Source organism: Haemaphysalis longicornis, unplaced genomic scaffold (genome assembly GCF_048455015.1).
Source record: "Haemaphysalis longicornis isolate Haplotype H1 unplaced genomic scaffold, Haemaphysalis longicornis Haplotype H1 scaffold_7, whole genome shotgun sequence".
Taxonomy (NCBI): Eukaryota; Metazoa; Arthropoda; class Arachnida; order Ixodida; family Ixodidae; genus Haemaphysalis; species Haemaphysalis longicornis.
The window spans coordinates 35,283,791-35,303,089 of NW_027526422.1; the positions used below are offsets into that span (position 1 = coordinate 35,283,791).

Here is a 19,299-nt window from a genome sequence, read left to right on the forward strand (position 1 = left end):
GGGCACCGGGTAAGCGATACCCGTAGATATCAATGTCAACTGTCTGTTGATAATGGTTGTGACGTCAGTATGATTACGCGAGAAGAGTTGCATCGGCAGTGAAATGTTGAACTGGGCTGGAATGTTAATTTGTTGGTTGATATCCATGATGTAGAATTTGAAACAGCGCAACAGGAAAAAAGACGGCGGTTAGGCAGGAACAGGAACGGACAGCTCTTTTCGTGTTTCCTGTCTGCCGTTTTCCCCTGTTGCGCTATTTGAAGTTCTACATCATCCAGTTGCATAGGCATGTACGATAGTAAAGCGCCTGCAAGAATATCCAGATTATCTAGAGAGAGAAAGTATGAGAGCGAGAGAGAGTATGAGAGAGGCAGAGAGAGACAGACAGACAGAAAATGTAATTTAATGATCGTCACAGGGTCTGTCCAGCAGAAAGCCGAATATGCTACATCAGTTGAAAAATGATACGAGTGAAAAATAAAGTAAAGAAAACAATAAATGAAGACAAGAAAAAAAGAACGAAAGAAAAATGGAAAGAAAAAAAGAAAGGAAGGAAAAATAAAAGAATGATCCCAGTTGAGGTCTGGAGACAGAGTTCAGTAGTTCGGCGTAAAAAAAGAAGAAATGGTAAAATAAATTCGAAAAAAACGTTTGCTTTCAATCTGAGCAAAGTTATGAAACCGCAGAGCAACCACACGCGAGCACGGCATCATCAGCGCTAGCGTAGTAGGCATGCTGACCACACACACGAAATGTTCACTTTGACATCCCTCAGAGTTTGAGAGTTGAAAGCAGAGGAACGCGGTCCTGTAGCACACGTAGCACTAATCTTCAGCACTGTTAAAGAATGCGGACTAGGTCTGGACTGCGGAGGATTTTTGCGCATGACCAGGGCCCAATCACATCATGCAACGTGAGACACGATGTGGGTAGCTTGCCCGAAGTTGATTCAAGTGGAGTCTGGGTGCGTCATATCGTTTACACACACATATTACATGCAATATATCTTCAAGACATTTACAGTCTTGACACTGGTCTGCCGAAGCTTGAAACGAAAAAATCACGGGCCATCTCCGCTAACGTGAAAACTGGGCAGAGGCGAAGTATGCAGTGTGTGTATTTTTAGCAGCTTGGCGTTTTTTCCCACGGATACGAAACCGTTGGCGGGTAGAGGTATACAGCTTTGTGTAAGTCTCGTGTCTTTGAAGCACGAAGCGTTCTAGAGCGTGGCGTTGGAAAATGAGTGCTTCAGTGTGTTCCTTTACAGTGCGTTTTCGCACCGAGATGAAATTTCTAGCGTGAGGCGCTGGAAAACGAGTGTCCCGGTGTTTTAGTACCGTGACTACGTGATGCTACGACGACATGAGACGACGACGAGATGAGACGCCGATAGCCCGAGCCTCTAAGGGGCTTCGCTCCTAAAAGGCGCGTGTAGGCGACATTCAGGCGTATGGGATGTATTACAGCTACGTCGTATGTCGTATTTCTTGAGACCAGGTGGAAACGTGAAAGAACAGTCTGGGTCAACTGAGTATAGCGGTGCATAGCGACGTGACGGATCAGCCCATATGGAAAGCTGCATCTGCCGAGCAACACGAGACGGAAGTGCGGCCGCATCTTTCCCGCCTAACGCTATAGCCGCAACAGGAACTTGGAGATCGTGAGCTTCGCAAGCTGTAGCGTCTGCTGTAGATTTGCCCGGCACACCACAGTGTGCCGGTATCCATTGGAGTTCGACGAAATGGTGAGCACTAATCGGTACTGTAAAAACCTAATGTCACAGTCTAGCTGTTCATTTGGAAAAGACCGAAGACATTGAAGGGCCACGTGGGAGTTTGTAAAAATTAAAAATAATGTCTTATGTAAAGTTACCTAATCACCCTTTCTTCATAGTCTGTTTCAATTCGGCTGGCAGTGCCACCAACATTACCCTGGATGTTGAGATCCCCGTGACGTCCGAACTCTTAAACGGCTTCGTAATTTAAAAGATAGCTTTAAAAAGATTAAACCCGGCTCCACCCAGTGTCAAATATGCCGAAACAGTAGAGCTGTGGTTCTCTTGCTTCGGTTAGAACGTCAATGGGCTTTCGGCCAAGAACGGCAGCGCCGTCGCGAGCAAATTCTATGGCTCCAGCAAAGGAACCGGCAGCTAAACGTCCGGGACGGGAGGCTCCCTCCCCCTCCCCTAGCGGGAGAAAGTGGAACCATCACCTGCAAGACCACTGCGCCCTCTATGGATGGGTCTGGGAACCGGTTTCTGCGAGGCCGGCGGCGGCGAGACCACTTCGCCCTCTATCAGTGGGTCTGGAAACAGGTTTCTTCGAGGCCTGCCTTACCCCTGCGTGACGCAGGACCTACAGCAGCCTTACGAAGAGGCTCCACCTACGGCAGCTGCACTGTTAAAACAGAACGCCAAGGGAACACTCAAGCAACAAATAAGTCGGTCAAGGTCAACAGACGTAGTTGACGCCGATATCTTGATTTATTCAGAAGCGACCACTCTTTTATATTCTATTGCAAGGTGTCGACGTCCACCTTTACGATGCACATCAGAGTTCAATATCACGCATTAAAAGAGACGAGTTTCTCAGGATTATATGTGTCAATATGCAAACTTACGCATCCAAAATAAGCAACTACCGTGCAGAAACTGCGAATTCAAAACTACATCTTCGCTTGAAAACTGGAGCATGGCGGCGCACTTCGAAGTGATGCCTGGGAGCCGAGGCGTATAGAATCGGCAGCTTTGTGCTACCACGTGCTGCACTTGAAGTGGGGAGTCATGATGTCCCCGAGTTGGCAGTCGAAGGTCTTGCCGAATTTCTCGAAATCCATCAGGATGTGGTTTACCCTGTGTAAGAAGACATAATAATCACATATTGCAGTGCGCGAACAAGTATGCCTGAGATAAACTAAAAGCGCAGTTCGCAAAATTTATACATATTTTAGAGATATCGTAACACAGACGCCGAGAAAAAATTAGCTGTGGCTTAGCTCGGCTATGCCAGGATATACATGGCGTGAGCTAAGGTTCAGCTGGTTATTCTTAGCTTTCCTGGTTGTCTAAGATTAGCGCCGCTCAGACTCCTGGCGACGCCGCTTTGCTTGACGTTCCTCCCTTTGCTCCGGTGTCTCCGCAGCACGTTTAGCCTTCTTCTGTTCATTCTGACTGCGCTCAACCGCTACTTGATAGGAAACTACGTCGGGATCCGATGAGTTAAGCTTCTCCACTCTTCTGCGCCGCTGAGCAGCAATATCGCTCTCCTTCTCCATGGCTATACCACACTGGCAAACGCCCCGTTTTATGTATACCCCCACTGATACCTCTGCGCATTCGCACAATATGAGAGGCGCTATCAAGCGGCTCCGGCGCAGCGTCAGACTTGGCTACTGCGCAACGGAGGCGCACAGCTGGGCACGCACCGGCGCCAGTGCGTCTGCCGCGGTTATGGCGTTACTCCTCCGGAATGCGCAGACCGGCGAGGCACGCGCGGCGGCCGCGGCTGTGCGCCGTGTGACGTCACTGCTCCTCCCGCATGCGCAGCACGGCTCCCAGGAGCCACGCGAAACTGCTCAACCTCGGTCAGTGTAGCTCACGCTACAAAAACACACATGCTTCGTTCAAGTTGGGATTACCTAACGGTAAAACGGAGAATGCACGCTAAGCACAGCGTTGTGAAATCAGAGGTCACAAACACTCGCCGGACGAAACAGCATATGGTAAATGATTGTATGCGACTGGCAGGCGACTGAACATGTATATAGCATGACTATCTTCCTCATCAGCAGGTAATAATTTATGTTGAATTCCAATGGCAGAACCGGAGTGGTCACAAAGCACCGTAGCAGAGGAAGCTGCTCCCTCGAATGTCAGGTATTCCTGAAATCCCCTTGGAACGCACTCGCTCCCGTCACCCGTCATTTGAACAAATGCCGAAGCATGACGGCAACAGAAATTTCCCCGCAGCCTTTACGTCAGGCCCTTCCAAAAGCGTCTGCTTCCCTGAACGTGTTCTCCCCTTCATCGGTAAAAAGTCAATGAAGGGACTTTAGTTTTGACGGCGTCAAACGCCGCCTGCGACGGACGTTTCGTCAGCCTCTACGCAGGCAAGAGAAAAACAAAGATGAATCCTCTGTCATAGGAATCGGTAAAACAGGGAAGTAAAATGTGCAGCGAAATCTGCAGCTGAGCATGATTTGCGGGTCGGCGGCAGTCTTGTGGGTGTGCTTGGTGAGCGACGTCCTGCTGGCGGGTCGCTTCGGCAAAGGTGAACTTGCGTCATTTCCGTGACGGATATGACGTCAGTGAAATCTTGGTGTATCCAGGCATAAAACACTTTCGTGTTAAAAATATAAAACCAGAAAACGAACAACTTAAGTATAACGTACTCTTTAGTACTAAAGGTTGCTTCCCCGCAAGAGGACCCTGTGTGCAGGGGGGCACCCTTTACAGGCCGCGTGCTTCGTTGTACTGGCGTCAGTTCCGTGACGGATATAACGCCAGTGAGATGTGTGTATCCCGGAATAAAACACTTTCGTGTTAATAAAAGGGGGGGGGGGGAGAACGCCGAAATCGCGTTTATATGCCATGTGCACCCGGCAGCAAAATAAGCGGGGCATGCGAGCACGTGGCAAAATGCATCGCTGCGACATCAGACGTTGCTCATCTGGTGTTGAGACATCCATGCGTGCATGCCTGTCCCCCCTTGCTCGCTGCCCTGCCTTTTATTTCACTTCAATCCTAGAGCTTCTTAGTAAGCATACTAGAGCGGAAACTGTGCCTGGGAATCAATGGGCCTCCTCGATTTACCAGTCCTCGACTGCCCGCGCGCAGTCCGATGACTGCTCGGACAGGGAGCCCCATAGGAATACATGTGAAAATCGAGTTCCGGATCGCGTCTCGGGCAGTCGGCTAACGATCCGGGACTGATAATCGAGGAGGCCCCATGTTGTGCGGGGTTATTAATTGGTTTTGGGGATTTGTTTCTTCACTATGCATTAACACGTCTACGAGCTACAAAGTAGCCGAAGTGCTCCCTGTTGTGTGGTAGCCATGAGCCGTGGCGACTGCGTGCTTGGTAAAAGAGCAGGCAGTGCGTGATCGTACCTAACGTTGGTCATGCCAGAGTTGAAGGAACGTATGACTGAACCGGTAATATGCCGTCGCAATAGTTGTCGCTGACGAAAAAATAAAAAAAAAGAAACCAAACGTACCAAACCAAAGTGTTTGGAAACGCCCTACGCCGGGCACTTCGAGGATGTGACTTTTCAAAATAATGTCACGTCAGCCTTCCTGTTCCGCTTCATCAGTAGCGGCGGCGACTGGAGAGGCTAGCGACCAATCCCCATATACTACAGTCGCCTTGTACGGGTCGTGTTGAGCGACGCCAAGCGACGGAGGCAGTCGATTTTGCTCGCTTTTGCGCTCGAATGGCAAGCGTGGGAACGGGCTTTTTATAATCAAAAAGTTTCAAAGCTACGAGGAAGCTTCAAAGATAAATTACTCCACAACTGATGCTATCTACTCAACGAATAGGCGTATCATTGTATTGTCAATAGCACCTGCACGCTAGTCAAGCCTAGCACGCACTTCCTTCAACCTCACAGATCGAAGAAAAGTGTCTGCATTTGTACCCCCATGCAATGCTGCGGGAGATCGATACATCTTCTGTTTTTTAAATACCTTAATTACGTGCTTCAGTTAACCTTCACTCTTTGTTTCTCCGTTAGGGTGGTTTCTTTATTTGTTGTCTTGCCTCTCCTTTAGCCAATTCGCTCCAATTTAATGCAGAAGCACAGCTAACATCATTAATCGTTGTTGTGTTTTGAGGTTACCGAAAATTTCAACTCTCAAGTGCTACATTTCCGGCATTGGGCAATACAGCACTACTATAAACAGCGTATTCGAAAGCTGTTAGACAACTGTTTGATTCGTGTTTGTACTTGAATCGCATTTAGCTGCGATTTACAAGTTCACTAAATGCCCACAGCAGGAAAAATGGTGTCGCGAGAAATGAATGTATGCCTGGCCCCAGATTACGACGCAAGGTAATGTTTCTCGTTATTAGGCGGGACATTTAAGGTGCAGCTTACCTCAGGTCAGGAGGAGGTTGATTGGTGTCCTCGATGTAGTAAGCTTCGTAGACCCGACGCCGCGTGTGGCACCAGCTCTGCAGAAAATATACAGAAGATTACAATTCCACAGGGAGGGCTTATGCCGGTGGTGCTGTATTACCAAAATGGCATTTAGTCCGGCATAAATTGCAAATTGCGACGGACCTATGGCTGTGGCGGATACTTTTAACTGAACAAAACATTTCTGATGCGATATCATTCATACATACGGGCAGCTCATACTTCGAAATCGCAGAAGACGTTTCCCAGGTTTTTTTGTTTGCTTTCATAAATAGATCGAGAACGGTATATTAGCGCGCATTTTTACAAAGCATGAGCATATGGCAAGGCGCTCACTAAAGTGTAATCAGAAAAAGAGCACTCCCGCACAATTCAAATCTTTAAACAGCAGGCTTACAAATGGCGTCAAGGCTGAAACTGAATGCAGTTATTGTACGAGGCCATTTAGGTTTAAAATAACCATCGCGCGCTTACTAAAACAATACGTGTTCATTGTTATCATCCCAAAGGGCACGCTTCTTGCTTGGTCCTACGAAAATGGCTGCACAAGGATTGTATTCAATGCTGAACCATGCACCCGTTCATTTGTACGCTCAGGCTCTCCACTGGCACCTGTCTTATGTCGTCATTTCGATCATTGGAATTAGGCTACTCCACACGCCGATTCTGCTCCATTGAATAGTAATGTTGGCTCGATCATTGCGATTACCTTGGCGAAATAGAGGAAGAAGAGCTGGTTCTGCGAGAAGCGAACCCTGGGCAGCGAGCTGTACTCCGATTCGCCCTCGTAGCGGGCCATGAAGGTGCGGTACGCCTGCACACCAAGAACAAAGGACGCACCAGACGAGGTCAGATTTGGCAAGGATAAGTTGATTGAGTGAGGATTGGGGGTTAGCGCTGGGTGAGGTTAAGTTCCTCCTGGTAAGGATAATACGAGTGCGCTATATGAAATATTGTAATTTATTTGTTTGTTATATTTTCATAACTATCTTCTGCGATGCAAACAAGGAGAAAAAATTAGAGGACGCTTATGCTTCGCCTTTACGCGTAAAACGCGATGCCCTTGTCTGATCTGTTCGTATCGTATTGCCATTCGCTTGTCCTGCTCTTGAATCTCCCCCGTGCCCGCGAGCGGTGAAAACTTTCCGCCCCTGCTCGCACGCCACCTGTTGCGCAGCGCCTTTCAGTCCCGGGAGTTTCCGCGGCCGCCGCAAGGGGGCGCTGTGGGGCTTTTCGCTCTCCCAGATTTTTCGCTCACGGTCAGTGCCGCCTACGACGACGCCGGCCTTTCTGCGAGACGGGGTCCTTAACGCCACGGGTTAAAAATTCTGGCGCAATTGAGGCAGCACCTTTTCGTTTGTGCATGCTCATGAGCATGGATTCATTTAACATGCATGGGTTGGACATTGCAATGCGGCTAACAAGAAGGACGCCAATTGTAATGTTAGGTGTACATGTGCACAACCTTGGAAACACTCGCAGCGGTGGAATATTACCTTACTCGGTGCCCCTTCAGAGCGTCTGCTATAGATCGCGTACCGTTAGCGAGTCATTGTGGGACAGAAATGTCCTTTCTGAGGCAGGGGAAAAACACTGGCGAGATCCCGGAGAGAGCGGTCCGGAGAGCGGACCTTTCCTCGACCCATCACCAGCCACCTCCTTTCCCACGCAACGGCGCGGATGGGTACTGTGCTTCCGTTGATGAACTGTTAATTTCTTCCAGTTACGAGTGCGCTGTGTCATACGTTAATCGAGGCAATAAGTCTTCTTTTTAATTGATTCGCACAGAACTCAGCCCATTGGCACGTATATTTTATGCACGCTGCGTTTTGTAAGCGACACCCGATAGGCGCCTACGCAGGAAGACTAGCTAGCCATCGATTTTGAATGTTTTGCATCTTTTATATTGCGACAAACTTTTTCGGTAAGTGTTCCATCGAACTCGCCCGAATTTTGCGCCTGCCGTTAGCTATGCGTGGCTGTTCCTACCAGGGAGAGCACGAGGATACGATACTGGGAAGGGCGAGCATTCTTATTTATAAAGTTTACCGCTCCACCGCTTTTATTTAAATTAAATTTGTCATGTTTTCTCTTTGTCTGATGATCTCTTTCGGCTCTGGAATAGCGCTTTTAAAACAAAAGAGCAAGGCCCTCGGAAACTACACCTGGATTGTGGGCTCTGCACGCGTGTTGAGTTCGTTGATCTCTATACTGTAAAGAAAACACTCTTCTGGTCTCGTAACATGCATTTCCATGAACCCGATACGTACCTGGTTTCACACTAGGTTAAACATAATAACGCGATGCAGGCAGGTCCGACATAAGCTTTCCGACAGATCCGACATCAGCGTTCTGTGTACTCAAGCAATCGTAAATGAGCAACCTGACGATAAGGCAACGGTGCAATGATAAGCGGCCGTATAATGCACGGGCCGATTGCCACTCCAGACTTTTGGTTGCTACCACAATATTGCGCTAGAGGCTTCTGTTATCGCGAAAGCAATGAATTGCGCTGAGCTTGGTATACAAGGAGGCTTGGAAGGTGGCTGCTTAAATCTAGGTGGTTGTAAAGTATTTATGCACATTGGCTTACGACCAGTTTTGCTACAGTGCCTGAATTTGACACCAAGAGCGATCGATACATTTCCAATCAGACATAAGGATGACCTTGAAAACAGCCGGAAGTGCGGTTGAGCCAATGACGAGCTCTCGGCTGAGCATCTGCGACAGTGCTACGCTGCTGGAACGCACCTGCAACAAGGACGGAAAAAAGGACAATCCAAATAAGCATGTAAATATATAACTTGCACATGTTCCCTCAGTCCCCCAATGCGTCATAATCGGATGGCCCGTAACTAGTTGCAGGTGACGTGTCGCGTTGCCGGCAAAGAATATTTGGACGAGCAAGTAAGGCCGGGTTCAGACTGTTGCAGCAACTGTCGCAATATCTTTAATGAATGACGTCAGGTCACCGCTCAGCCAACGGAACTGCGTGACAAGCCGTTTATTTAAGTCCATAGCTCACGATACGGCTTTTGTGTCGGTAGCCTGAACATGGCATAAGATACAGGTGGCCTAAGCACATAGGATACAGGTGGCACATGCTTCAATGGCATCAAGCGAAATCCTCCCCAGCTTTCTCGCTCAAACTTCTGAGCGCAGGAAAGTGCACTTGTCATAACGCAAGAAGTCAACGCGGAGATGAAAACTCTAAAATAACTTTCCAGGATTCTGAATATTTTTTCTGCAATAAGCTGTCAAATATTACTTTCCATGCATTTGTATGGGACAGCTTCCATGGCTCTGGAGCTTAGCCGCGCAACGTCCTAGACTTGAAACTGTGCACAAAGCAAGTTCTCACTCCCAACATCAGCTGCACGAAAATATTTTACATATCGCTAAATAACTACAGACTGGTGAAAGGACTGCCACGAGCGGGAAAGCTGCTCATGAGAAAGCGAGACAGCCTGTTCTTCGCACCCTTTTCATGAGCTCGTTTGGGATGGTTCGCCGAAGCATGGACTCGAAACAGTTGACCAGTATGCGGAACTTGGCAGAGGTGTCCCCGAACTGCCAGTTGTGCAAGTTCCCCTCCGCGTCGATGACGCTGCCTGAAAACAGCAACGCAATCAGTTGGCCTGATTTATCAGTCCAGTAAATACGTTTATATTTCCGCTGTTAAGACGCTCACAAGTTGGCTCATATAGACGCACGCTATGAAGGCGCGCCAAACTGCACAATAAAAATGCGATAATGAACGTTTAGACCTCTACCAGAGCAAATTACTTTATTTCAATGTTTGAGCACTTACCGCTGAACATTATGCTCCGCAGCATTTCATGGGCAGCTAGGTAACCGAAGGCGCCGAAGTTGATGGAACTGCGAAAGAACGCAGAGTATGTTTTTTTTTTTCTCTCTCTTTCTGTGCCTGCTTGCATAGCGACGCTTAGCGCTCGAAACTCACGGGCTCAGGTCGACGGCCAGTATTCCGGGCGACGAGAGACCGGGTCCCGTCAGTATTGCTGGTACCACTGCAATCAGGCAACAGCACATGGGGTCAAGTACACTTTTTTTTTTAAACAGGGGAGCTATTGTAGCTGGGTAGCTGGCCGTAATGTGTAGGGTGTAACGCGTAACGTGTTAAAAAAAATTAGCAGTGGCTTAGCTAGGCGATGCCACGCTGTTAACAAAAAAGCTCGTAAAAGGGTAGTAACGGCTGTATTTACTAACTCCTTACCCCCAGAATGATACGTAGGAACTGCGACTAAGTGTGGAATCGTTACTTGTGTAGACCGTGCACTTAGTAACTGCTGATTGTTTGATACTAAGATTCACTGACACTAACAAAATTCCATGCATTATTGAACGTAATAACTACAGCACTTTTCCCACCCAAAATCACGATTAAACGTTTTTGCAAATCATTAAAAACGTTTTTGCAAATCCGCATGCTGACTTGTATATGCTCACATTAAAATACATAATTCTAAAGTTATCGCTAAAATATTTGATTTTTTTTTGTGACAAGCCCACCAACTCTATCAAAGACTTTCCAATGCTGGCTATAAAAGCAAGAAGAGCAGATTAATTTCTAACTTAAAGAAGTTGTACTCGCTCTCCTCATCCATTTCTTTTGTTTTCTTGCTCAGTTTATGGTTGTATAAGTGTGATATGTGCGTGTTGAATGTGTCTATGTCGCGCTGAATGCTCAGCTGGTACACATTGTCGCGCGTTACTTTTTACTAGGTTATGCATGGCCAGAGAGAGAGAGAGAGAGAGAGAAATCGACTTTATTGGATCAAAAATCCTACGGAGGCTGCAGGCGGACCACGCAGGATCGCCCACAGCCCGACTATTCTATGCCTGTCGTCAAGGCGCGGTGTCCCCCCGACCTCCACTCAGGCCGGCCGGACCGCGGGCGGTCCCGAGGGCTCGAATCCCTCGTTCCCGCGTAAAATGCAATAAGTACCTAGTTTATACTGGGACAAGTAACTGGGACAAGTATACTGGGACAAGTAACGAGCAACGTTGACAAAACGTGCTCCGCCGCGGCTCTGATTTTTCTAACGCTGGTGAGAGTGCCGTTACCTGGCGACCTCAAACGTTGGTTGCCTTGGCAACCAGGCACAAGCCTCTCTCAAATTCAGTTACGGTTCGGTGATCCCGGTTCAGATCGGGGCCGCACCTTACGACATGTGGCCACTGCAAGCGTACCACTCACTCCCACAGGGAAGCGCGCGATACGTTTGGCATTGTAAAATACAGGAGGCGATGGTTAACATTAGTTTGCTTTTCCGCTCTTTGAAATACCCTCCTTTGGGTAAATGGCGCCACCAAAATCTCCCTACTTAACACGAGAATGTAACACGAGCATTTTTTAACCAGTATAGTTACCGCTTGTGTTAGTGATATATTAATTCAGTTCGCAATGAGGTTGAGAAATAACTCACCTATGGCGTTTCGGTAGACGTCGTATGAAATGCTCATACGCAACTGAGGAACCGGTGTGCTGAAATAAAAAAATTAGCAGTGGCTTAGCTCCGCTATGCCAGGATATACCTAGCGTGAGCTAAGAGGTTTCCTGGTTGTCTAGGATTAGCTGATTATCATGCTTACTGCTGCTAAAACGATTTCCAATCTAATCCAATCCAATCTAATCCAATCCAATCCAATTCAATCCAGTCCAGTCCAGTACAGTACAGTACAGTCCAGTCCAGTCCAGTCCAGTCCAGTCCAGTCCAGTCCAGTGCAGTCCAGTCCAGTCCAGTCCGGTCCAGTCCAGAACAGTTACTGCTCCTCGACCATGCGCAGCATGGCTCTCCAGGAGCCACGCGAAACGGCTATCAAGCGGCACGGCGCAGCGTCAGACTTGACTACTGCGCAACGCAGGCGCAAAGCTAGGCACGCGCCGGCGCCAGTGCGTCTGCCGCTGCTAGACGTCGCTCCTCTGGAATGCGCAGACCGGGGAATGAGCAGACCCAATTCTCTACACACCCGTACCCCAATTGGATTGGATTTCAATCCAACACAATCCAATTTAATCCAATCCAATCCAATCCAAATGAAATCAAATCAAATCAAATCAAATCCAATCCACTCCAAATCAGATCAAATCAAATCCAATCCAAACCAATCCAATCCGATCCAAACCAAACCAATCCAATGCTCCTCGCGCTTGCGCATAATGGCCCTTCACGGCACACGCGAAACCGCCCAACCTCGGCCAGTGTAGCTTACGCCACAAAAGGCTTACTGTCATTTTTGAAACCATGTTGTGTTAATAAAAAAGAGGTACTAGTGAAAAGGCACTAAAACAGATGATACACAGATTCAATAGACATACATGAATTATGACAAAGAGGCAGCGAAATTTCAACATCTTCAAATCGCCAGAATAATCTGTGATTTGTTTGGCATGCCAGACGCGAAACAGAACGCGTATTTCGTGAATTGCATGCGTTTTCTGGGGAGCAAGGAACCGGCATCTGTCGCAAACAAATCGTTCAGAGTGTATACGCCGATTTTTTTTCTCACTAAGCACGAGTAGTTCGCGGCCGAAAAAGTTGCGGTGGTGCTGTTTTTTACTTTTGCATTTTTTGCATAATGTGGTTTGATACGGGTGCATAAAATCACCCTCTATTACGGGGTGGATGTTTTCTAAATGTCCTTCATGTCGCGTCGCTATGGTTTGGTTTGACTGATTGGTTGTAGAGTTTAACGCAGCAACGCAACGCAGGCGATAAGTCACGCCGTAGTTGAGGGCACCGGAGTAATTTTGACCCCCTGGGGATCTTTAACGTGCGCCGAAATATCGTACACACGGGCGTTTTTAGATGCGATGCATCTCTTGCTCTGATGCATGTCCCTCCTGCGTCGGCATTGTCCGGCGTCCGCACGCCAGCTGCGCATGCGCGACTCTCCTCCCGTCTTCTCTCCGACAGCTGTGCGCGCAACGCTCTCACTCCGCCTCATTATCATAAACAACAGCTGTGTGCGCGCGCTTCGCTCCGCTCCCGTCGCGCAAGCGTGCGCATGCGCGACTCTCATCCGTTGTCTCCTCTCCTTGAGGCGCTGTGAATATAAAACGGGTATCGCGCTGCGGCGGTTCAGTCAGCGCTCGCTCTCGTTCGACTTCGCGTCACTGTGCTTTACGACTGTGTGCTTGACTTGATTCTTCCGATGAAGACGTGGTAGAAGCGGCGGTCCTTTCATGAAAAGTAAAATTACGCCCATCTTCCCGCGTATGAGAACACCCGCATGTGATGGAATGCATCATACGCGTTCACAACACGTCTCCCCCGATTTAGAGAATCAACTCAATGGAAACGCCAATTGAACCCCCCGATGCGTCGCATCACACCAGGGTTCCCTCGCGGGAAGATGGGCGTAATTTTTGCTTTTCGCCTCCATCGGAAAAGCGGCCGCCGCGGCCTGGAATCGATCCCGGCGACCTAGTGCTCAGCAGCGCAACGCCTTAGCCACTGAGCCACCGCGGCGGGCGGTTTGGTTTTTTTCTTCATGGAGTGTAATGGCCTACCTACAATCCTGAGAGCGTTTTCTTGCACCTGTCTTCTCCTGTGTGCATCTCTATGGGCTGCAACATTTCCCTGTTTTCATACCTTCAACGCAGACGCCTCTCGGCATAGCATTAGCGCAGAGCTCTTCGATGTAGGCAGTTGCGAAACTCCGCCTCAAAATACCCCCCTGCTTTGGATCGTACGTACGGTGGCGCCACCGGGGCCACCACACGCACTATAAAAAACACAGTAATTATTCAAACTGGCAATTCAACGTTAAACTTTATTTTAAAGGGGCATAATTTTTTATTCTTGTACTTTGATAACTTATTCGTTGTTTATTTGAGCGCGGTTTTTTGTTGCGATAGTTTTTGCGTCTGCGCAACTGTCTCGACCGATTGGAGCTTGCGGGAGCACTCCGGCACAACACAGGTCCGACCCGAAGACCTCAAGTACTAAATTTGCAGTTCTCTCTCGACCGACATAACAATGAATGCCAAAACTAATCCAGTAGCTGATCAAGTGGCGCTAAATAATCCTTTAAAGCTTGCGTAAAGCCTTCGAAGCTAATTTTTAACTTTATTTTCCCCCGGAAGACGGCAGATGACGTGCAGCAGACGACGATGCGCAGGTGACAACGCATCTCACTGAACACATGGTCGCATTTTTTTACTACTCTTGGTTCAACCGCTCATAAAACGCTTGCGTGGTTGTATACGTTGGGCTTCGGCAAAACAAATTTACGCAAGCCCTCAAATACCATTTTTCGCCCAGGTCGGCAAGTGGCGAACCGCGTTGTATAGTTTATTTTATCACTTATAGATGGCGCCCCTGTAAGGGAAAATGCAAAAAAGGGAGCAATAGTCGGGCCACTTTTTTATGCACGGGGCCTATGGGGGAGTTGCGCAACTCCTATATCAAGTTACTCATATCAAGTAACTCTGGCGTTAGCGTACCTGTCGAGGTAGTTGTGTTGCGCCAGGCGCATCCAGTTTTGCTCCGCCCTGGCCGAGAGCAGGAGGGCGATGTTCGTTCCGAAGCTCGCTTCGGGGCGCAGCTCCTGGAGAGAAAAAAGAGAGGGGAAGGGGAGCTCAGCCTTCAATCACTTCGATTAAGGCAACTCCTGGACTACCTACACCATTAGCGATTCCGCAAACTGGCAACAAATCCAGTTCAATGCACAGCCCAGACGGTTTTTAAAGGACGCATACGTGCACCGCGCCGCATATTATACCTTCCCTGCTGATGTCGAGAGTGCAAAAATTTCTAATAATAATTAAGTAAGTAATTGTGCTCAGGCGCCATTGTCTTTCTTGATAACACAAAACGTGGCGGATATTCTCGCCGTGAAACACATTTCTCAATTTTTGCTTTTCACGACGCACGCGGTGGCCCAAGCGCTGCTGTGCATGTGAAAATACCGCGGGAGATATTGATGTTTCTGAACGTCCCTCCTCGATGCTTCTCACGATACCTGAAGTGTGATCATGGATTTACATCAAGTCGTGACGTCAGGCCGTTATTTATGGCAGATTGGCCGAAATGCCCTGCAAACACATATTCTCGAGAATTACTGCACTGCTCTGCAGCAGCTTAGTGGATGGATGCATTTGCGCCGAGCTCGCGAAAAGGTCACGTGCCCAATTCGTCGGAGTCTAATACCCCTGCTACATGAGCGTTTTGAAGGCCTTCGAGTCGAATGTCATTTGACTCAAATGACACCTTTGAGCTGCTACACGATGTTTTTCAAAGGCATTTGGTTAAAATGGCATTTGAGTCAAAGGAGCCCGACAACTGATCTTTGAGAGTCTCTTTGAAACACGAACGGTCGTACCCTTGGGCTCAGTTTCTGCAAGCCGTAATAACAAAACAATTATTTACGAGTAAAACTTGGTGTTTGAAATGCAAGATCTTCATAATTTTTCACTTGTTTTCGTTCTCTGTCACTCGCTCTACGATTACGCTGTAACGTGGTACATTCAACACCGGCGGTGTGAAAAAAGACAAAAAGAAACTGGCTGGCTAGTGCATGTTTTGTGCGCGCTTGTAGGTCATTATCGATTTGATCACTAATAATTACTTTTTTGCCCATTTTAACTCTAAAATTAAATTTTCGCCAAGAACGAAACATGCCAGCAGTGGCGACACCAAAACATGGCGGGCGAACGCGGAAACTTTCAACTGCCTTTGAGAATGGTCGTGTAGATCGACAGAACTCCTTCCAGTTCGAATGACAGTTGAAATTTCGAAGGCCATTCGACTGAAATGTCCTTCCAAACGCTCGTGTAGCACAGGTATGAAAGAGTCATGGTTTGGGCCTGTTGGTGATGCATAATCAGACTTAAATCGCGTAACAACTCATCTGAAAGCGCTCACCGGAGGTTCCCAGTCCATGACCGTGCTGTTAATGGGTTGCTGGATCAGCCTGAGCCGTCTGATCTGAAACATTATTGCATAAGCGACGTCATCGTAAAATATAATGACTCTCTCTCTCTCTCTCTCTCTGTCTACGCACCGTGTACTATGCCATTTCCCTTTGCGCGTTGTCGCTCGCCCTGGAGCGCACGCATAGACAGCCCAGCCGGTGCGCCATCCATAGCGAGACTGGGCGACCAAGCGCTGGCGGAGCAGCCGTTAAACCCTACAGCTTAGTCACGCGGTACCGCAACGGCGTGACTCCGAGCGCCTTTCCGCATCGGATCACCTAGCGTGACGTCACAACTTCCACACTCACGCGCCTGTGTGTCAACGTCTATGCGATGCAATGAATGACCTCGGGAGACATGGCACAGTAGAGCTGTCGCTACAAAAGTGTATGATTGATGACCTCCCTCAGCTGAAGGCCTTTCAAGATTCTGACTTGCAGTATATTGGATTGAACAAGGTGTGATTGCGGCGCACTTGCCTTATTGATGGCGACTTCCTTGGACTCCTTGTTCAGCCAGCTCACGTCGCTCCTCTTAAGTAGCAGAAGCAGAGCGGCTTTGATTTCGTCCACCATCCGTGCCACGAGACGCTGCGCAGTGAACGTGACCAGGCTTGAAAGTCACGTAGACTGTCTTAGTTTACCCGAATCTTGGGTTACGGCGTGTCGGAAAGGGTGAATGACTGATTGTAATTTTCGCAATGTCGTACCAACAAGCCCAAACTGCGCTCTGAAAAGGGATTAAGAGATAAATATATGCTACAAAGGCTACTGACACGTGGCCCCGTTGAGAAGTGGAAGTCTTAACAGAGTCATGCTAATCATAGACTGTGACAAAGAGAGTCGTGGAGTGCAAACGAGAGTCTTGGAATCATCAAAGAGAGTCATCGCAGCAGCGGCTCCCTTTCGACTCCCTTTTTTAACAACACAGGTGCGGTTGTCGGGGGTGTCCGCGCTCCTTGCCTGTGCCTGTCCCGAGTCGCCGGTGCCGCGGTAGGCCATGCGTCCCACGGCCACGGGCAGGAGGCGCGCCGCCTGTTCGAAGCAGAAGCTGGACAGCTGCGGCTGGTCCTCGGCACCGAACTTGGCCATGTAGAACGTGTGCCGCGCGTTCATCATCTCAGGAGTGGTCTTGGGCCCGAGCAAGGCCACGACGCGCCACCCGAGGTAGTTGAGCAGCATGCGCCTGCGCCACCACGTGTCCCGACAGGGCTTGTAATTTTGTAACGTCCGGGTTATCTTTGAAACGTGTAGCGACCTTAACAATGAAGAGTAAACAAAACCTATTGACAATACGAGTTGAGATTGTATACGCCTAACCTCAGAACGTGATACATGTATCAATCCTAAGTAAAGAAAAAGTTCTTCCACATGCGTACTCTTCAAGAATCCCAGGAGGCACCACACGCCCGCTCTTATACTTACAATGCAAAACTTAAAGCGTTATTGAGGCGTATTAGGGGATTGAAGATGGAGTGGCGAAAACATCGGTCTCGTTAGGTTCGTGTCTTGTCAAACATGGCATGGAGCCGAGCTCGTAAAGAGCTGCAGTGGACACAACACGACTGCGGAAGTAGCGGGACCGACGGAACAAACCTTGGCCTCGTGCCATAGCATAACGCCAGCTTGCGGTCAATTTATATAAGGCAAGAAAGCAGCTCGTGCCGTCGGGATGGTGTGGCAAGGCCGGAAAGAAACTGCGAACTCGGCGGAAGACGTTTTCAGTGCAGCGTATTGGGGATGCAGTGCGTGCTTGAGCATGTCTGCACGCGTGTGTGCGTGTGTGTCTTAGCCCCTTTCGGCACTTCTGCCGCGAAGAAAGATTTTTCATGCCGGGGCATTAAGATATTCCAAGAAACTTTTCAATTTAAACCAAGAATGAGACTCATTTGCCAAAACGTCCACCTGGGCAAGTGAGGATGTCACACGGTACCTGTTTTCAGAGGCGAGGAACTTGTCGAGCACCGAGAAGGTACTGACGTTCCAGATGAGAATTTCCTCGTCGAACCGCATCGGCACGCCCCCGCGCTGGTAAATCTCGCGCACGATGCTCGCCAGGAGCTCCTGCAGTCAGCAAGCAAGGGATCTTGTTCTGAGAGAATTGGGCGCAATGCACTTTCCCTAGCGGCCTCTAATGACATTGTGAACCCTTATAACAATGAAGTCCTCGGGAAGAGAAAATTGCTTTATTCTAGTTTTTTTACAGACAAAAACACTGAAGATAGCAAGAAAAAAGCAATCACTAACGACTGTTTGACGAACCTCGACGCCCATACAGGTCCATTCGCAGCAACACTATGCAATTGAGAAAAAAAACATCCTCATTCTTTAGATTTAAGAAAAACAGCACGATGAAATACATACAGAATCGAAGCGTCTGTTTTCAACCAAGATGTACATGTGAGGAACAAAATACATGCAAGCATAACAGTAAATACAAGGTATTTTCCACACAACACAATGACACTCAATTTTATAGACAAATATATTTACACTGTAGGCTATAAATGTATTGCGAAGTGCAGTGAATGACATGCGGGTCAGCTTTTAATATAATTGCGTGTAGAGGCAGGTTGGAAAAATGTGCGTTAGCGTACTGTTGCCATAATTTGTTCAATGCCGTGGTAATTATCACGTTCGTCTTAAGACAAATGTAGCTGTTCTGCTAATTGTGTACTGATACTGATATTGTATAAGCATTAAAACATTCGAAAAGGGGTCCTTTTGGTTTTCTGCTTTCTTATAGAAGAAAGCAAATCTGTAGTGGAACATGCGATCAATTAGTACTGCTTTTTCCTGCGGATACAAAGAGGAGGTTGGGGACTCATAAGATACATTTACAACCGCACAAAGCAGTTTCTTCTTGAGATTTACAAGTTTTTGAATATCTGTTACAGTTGTCTTCCACCTCGCTAAGAAATAGTAACTCACAGGTGAATAAAAAAGCCTTCGTTTTTGCACGTAACATACTTTCGTTACACCAAATCAACCCCGTTAAACCTTCAAAGTGTGAAACAGATTTTGCTTACATGAGCTTTCCATGACATGGCAGCAGTAAATCCTATGTCAAGTGACGTAAAATTATCTACACATTCAATGGTAGTATTCTTTTTAAAAAGAGGGGGTGGGTCAGAACATGTTTTTACTCTGGATAAAACACTACAGCCTCAGTTTTCCGCTTATTTTTAGCGAATTGCAGACATGCCATTCTGTTACTGATGA

The 19,299-nt window shown here is 48.0% G+C and overlaps 1 protein-coding gene across 1 annotated transcript in view; it reads right to left on the reverse strand.

The window, feature by feature from the left end:
- Nucleotides 1–2,553: 2,553 nt before the first annotated feature.
- LOC144147400 (neprilysin-1-like) overlaps nt 2,554–19,299 on the reverse strand; it is a 28,245-nt gene continuing 11,499 nt past the window's right edge. The window contains exons 8-20 of the mRNA XM_077679525.1: nt 18,011–18,141; nt 17,041–17,263; nt 16,558–16,668; nt 16,029–16,091; nt 14,609–14,712; nt 11,586–11,644; nt 10,100–10,166; nt 9,947–10,014; nt 9,616–9,746; nt 8,803–8,886; nt 6,845–6,949; nt 6,094–6,170; nt 2,554–2,851 (exon numbers count right to left, since the gene is read on the reverse strand). Of these exons, the coding sequence (XP_077535651.1) occupies nt 2,752–2,851; nt 6,094–6,170; nt 6,845–6,949; nt 8,803–8,886; nt 9,616–9,746; nt 9,947–10,014; nt 10,100–10,166; nt 11,586–11,644; nt 14,609–14,712; nt 16,029–16,091; nt 16,558–16,668; nt 17,041–17,263; nt 18,011–18,141 (1,323 nt within the window). The 3' untranslated portion in view covers nt 2,554–2,751. The remainder of the gene's footprint in view (nt 2,852–6,093; nt 6,171–6,844; nt 6,950–8,802; nt 8,887–9,615; nt 9,747–9,946; nt 10,015–10,099; nt 10,167–11,585; nt 11,645–14,608; nt 14,713–16,028; nt 16,092–16,557; nt 16,669–17,040; nt 17,264–18,010; nt 18,142–19,299) is intronic.